Source organism: Pygoscelis adeliae, unplaced genomic scaffold, assembly GCF_000699105.1.
Source record: "Pygoscelis adeliae isolate BGI_AS28 unplaced genomic scaffold, ASM69910v1 Scaffold19, whole genome shotgun sequence".
Lineage (NCBI taxonomy): Eukaryota > Metazoa > Chordata > Aves > Sphenisciformes > Spheniscidae > Pygoscelis > Pygoscelis adeliae.
This window is the reverse complement of record NW_008825533.1, coordinates 1,533,297-1,536,953: the sequence shown is the minus strand read 5'-3', so window position 1 is coordinate 1,536,953 and position 3,657 is coordinate 1,533,297. Positions and strand designations below refer to the sequence as shown.

Sequence of the window (3,657 nt, the reverse complement as noted above, 5' to 3'; positions counted from 1 at the left end):
TCCCCAAAAGTACAGTTTAAACTGAAGAAAAAAATTACCTGGGAAATCATTTGCAGAGTAATATCAAAGAGAAATATTAATTAAGGATGGCCTTTGAAACTTGATCTGCATTTCCTAACTTTGGTTAATTTCCTGTCTTGAAAAACCATTTGTGGGCATGGTTCTCTATTTTGTCTTCTGTCTCCACTAAAATATTTTGGACAAGGGAGAAGCAATTGACTGACATCTCATGTCAGCCTATTTCATGTGACAGTTTTATAGGCACGCCTGGAAAACATGGTCTTCCAAAAGGTGAGTTAGAAAACCATGCTCACAAAGTAAGTCTAAGTTTAGTAGCTCTAATAAATAGAAGGATGAATGCGGTGAGGCTTAAGTCCAGAACTGTTCAATGTTTTCGTTAATGGTCTGGATGTTAGCAATGGAGAACAAACTTACCACATTCACCCATAATACCAAATTGAGGAAGAATGAGCATTCAAAATCATCTTGACAAACTAGAGAAATCAGCTACAAAAATGGGATGCAAGCCAATACAGTTAAAGGCCAGTTACTAAACCCATATGGCAATAGTCAGCTGCACAAACGCAGAATGGAAAAACAAGTGACTACCCAGTAACTCTGCACAGAAGAATCTGAGGATTATGGTGGATCACAGCATGAACATAAACTAGGAGAAGTTACACCATTGTGAAATAGGTGAACATTATATTCGATACATGAATAGGAGCACTGTCTATTGACTCACAAGGGAACTTCTGCTGTGTAAGCTTTGGAAAGCCCCTGCAGCAGGAACTCCATCGGCATGGAGGGATAGCAAAGATCCCACCTTTTCTTGGAGACTTAACCAAGCAGCACTGAGTATCATACTAATTTAGCAGGTTTTTAAAAAATATGTTATGAGGCATTATTACTGAGTTCCCTTCCCAAACATCACAGGTTAGTTTGAAACAGATTTTACTTGGCTTGGTCAATGAAGGCCATTGGGTCTATTTCAATGCATTGGGATGAACACGTTTGAGGATAAAGTGGATGTCCCCACTTCTTGTGGACAAATATGCATCATAAAGAAGTTTCACTGACTCTCTGCATCTTTTGCAATACTACCTCTGCTCTCACAAATAATTTGTGCTCATTTTGGTGGGTCTTTCCTCTTCAAAGTCAACTGGAAAATGGAGCTTTATCAGCAGAAAAGCAAGTGTTTCTCACATAAATCTTCAGAAAGGAGCATTTCGCTAACACTTCTCACACGGTTGTGGAGACGGACATATTGTAAGTAGGCTTCAAGGTGAGAGGAGGTGTCCCTGTGTATACAAACTGTCTCAGCTGACTGGAAACTGGCTCCGTACCATGGCTGCCCTAACTAGACGACAGACCTGTGCTCACACAGTCCAAGGTATGTATCCACCATCACGTAATTTTCTGCTCAACTCCTGTCTTGATTCTATAAACCTCAAAAAAAGAGAAAAGAATAAACATTCTGACAGACTTTATTACATCTGCCAACTGTGTGTAACATTCCCTATTTATATAACAACATTTTACTATTAGAAACCAACAGTTTCTTGAAAGCAGAGTTTCGCGGGATGTTCAGCTCCATTTACCTTAATTTTCTGCTGCAGGCACAATTAAACTAAGCTCTTGTATTTTGAGTTAAGTCACGGAACATTTTCACATTAAAACTGAAACTATATACAAGCTTTAGCTGAAAGCATTGTCAGATCAGCACTGGAAGATTTTAAATCAGGCAATGTCTATGAATGGGTGTATGAATAGGTCTTTTGTGGTCCTGTCATTTCTCAGGCACAAAGCCTTTGTAGCAAGCAAAATATTTTGGCCATTCAGGTTTTTACTGTGTGATTTATAACATTGTCCCAAAGCCCTTTGTGAATTTGAAATGCTGTGACCATGTTTTTCAGAAAGGAATGCTTAAAGATAATATTTCCAGATCCTCATGTAGGTTCTTCAATGAGGCCCTGATCCTGCAAATACTGACAAGGATGCTTTTAATTAAATATAGGATTGAATTTTGGCAGAATAAGGGCCTAAATAAGCCGCCATTTCAAAAATACCAAGTAGCTTCCAAGGACCATTGCAAACCAGACAGAACTGAAGCAGGATGATGTTGCATAGTCCTGCTGACTTCAATGGGATTACTCACATGTTTAAAACCCTCGTTGGATCACACCCTTCCTGAGACAGAAGAACTGGCTCCCTCTGTCTTAAAACAAGAATTGATTCAGGCTCTTAAAATTATAAAGCAGAAACCTGGCGTGCATGCTTAGTTCTGTACACTTTATTTTGACCACTGAAGGTAAATACTTGTTGCTAACTTTTTCTTTGATGAAGCCTTAAATCTAAATTAATGCATCAGCTTTGGGCAGGAAAAGGTCATGCATTAACACACTTTGCTAACTAGTCCCTTTACTCATAGAGTATCTAAGCAAATAAAAATAAAATTGATGTATTTTTAGAATGTATTTTATTTTTTTAGAAATCACCTTCATAAAAATGATGAAGTATCAAAAATGACAATTTTAAAGCCTATGGGTTTCTACAGAAGGTTAAAATGAGTCAATATTGACTGTACAAGCACTTTACTCCCAAAAGCAAGAATATCTTATAATGCATAATGCTGCAGAGAACCTGCAAGTGAAAAGTGAAAGGGCATTTATTTGGATGCTTCATGTCAGAAGATATCATTCTAAACTCAGTTTAGGAAGCTATATCTCAATCAGAGTTGAAGATGATTTAGCTAGACCACGTCTAAGCTGAGCTTCTCAAGAAAGGGGCAGTATATAAGGTAAGTACAGTGGTAGCCTTAATCTCGTTTATGTCTGACATACTCTCTGGGGACATCTGGAAACCAGTTGATCCTGGATACAATCAGCAGCCAGAGACTGTTAGGATGTAAAAATGCTATGATGGTGCTCCTTCCCCCTATACACATGATAAAAGATCTACACAGAGGCTAAACTGATCTCAAGGCCGTCACAAATCAAGCCTAGCAGGCCAAGGGTCTACAACCACATAGTGAAGAATGGGGACAAGTGCAGTGCAAGAGGATTAGAGCAGTATGTCATCGAATACCACCTCGGAGTAAAGATTTCGGCACAGTGTCTATAACAAAGCCTTTTAGTTTTATAGCTTATCTCTATTAGAAGCGCTGGTCTCCCAGTTTCTCAGCCAACACATAGCTAGATGTCATCAAAGAGGTCCTCCGGCTCACAAGTGTTTTCCAGTGTTTCGAGAGACATCACATCCAGGGAACGCTTGCCCGATGTCTTCTGTGAGGCCAGACCAGGTCTGGAAATACAAAACAAAGAGATTTGAAACAAATTTAGATACAGATATAAACAATTCCAACATATACACCGCCAAGGTAACCATTTAATAGTGTATTTTGAGCTTTTTGTTAAGGTTACGTGTAAGAGAAAAGTGCTTGCTAATTACTTGCTGAGATGGCAATGGCAAAACAAACAGATGAAATTCAGCTTATAAATGTCAAGGCTTCAGCTATTTCGTTACAATTTTTAGGACCCTGAGAATGACCATTTCACTCACAATCTGCACATGGAGAGCTAGGGAGAGCAGAACATATGCAGAAAACATACAAAGGATCTGCTCTTCTATTACCGCACAGGATGATGCTCTGTTAAC

General features: G+C 38.9%; 1 protein-coding gene across 1 annotated transcript in view; it reads right to left on the bottom strand.

The window, feature by feature from the left end:
* Positions 1-2,470: 2,470 nt before the first annotated feature.
* The window catches only part of XRCC4 (X-ray repair complementing defective repair in Chinese hamster cells 4), a 113,071-nt gene continuing 111,884 nt past the window's right edge, over positions 2,471-3,657 (bottom strand). The window contains exon 6 of the mRNA XM_009331790.1: positions 2,471-3,303. Within this exon, the coding sequence (XP_009330065.1) occupies positions 3,195-3,303 (109 nt within the window). The 3' untranslated portion in view covers positions 2,471-3,194. The remainder of the gene's footprint in view (positions 3,304-3,657) is intronic.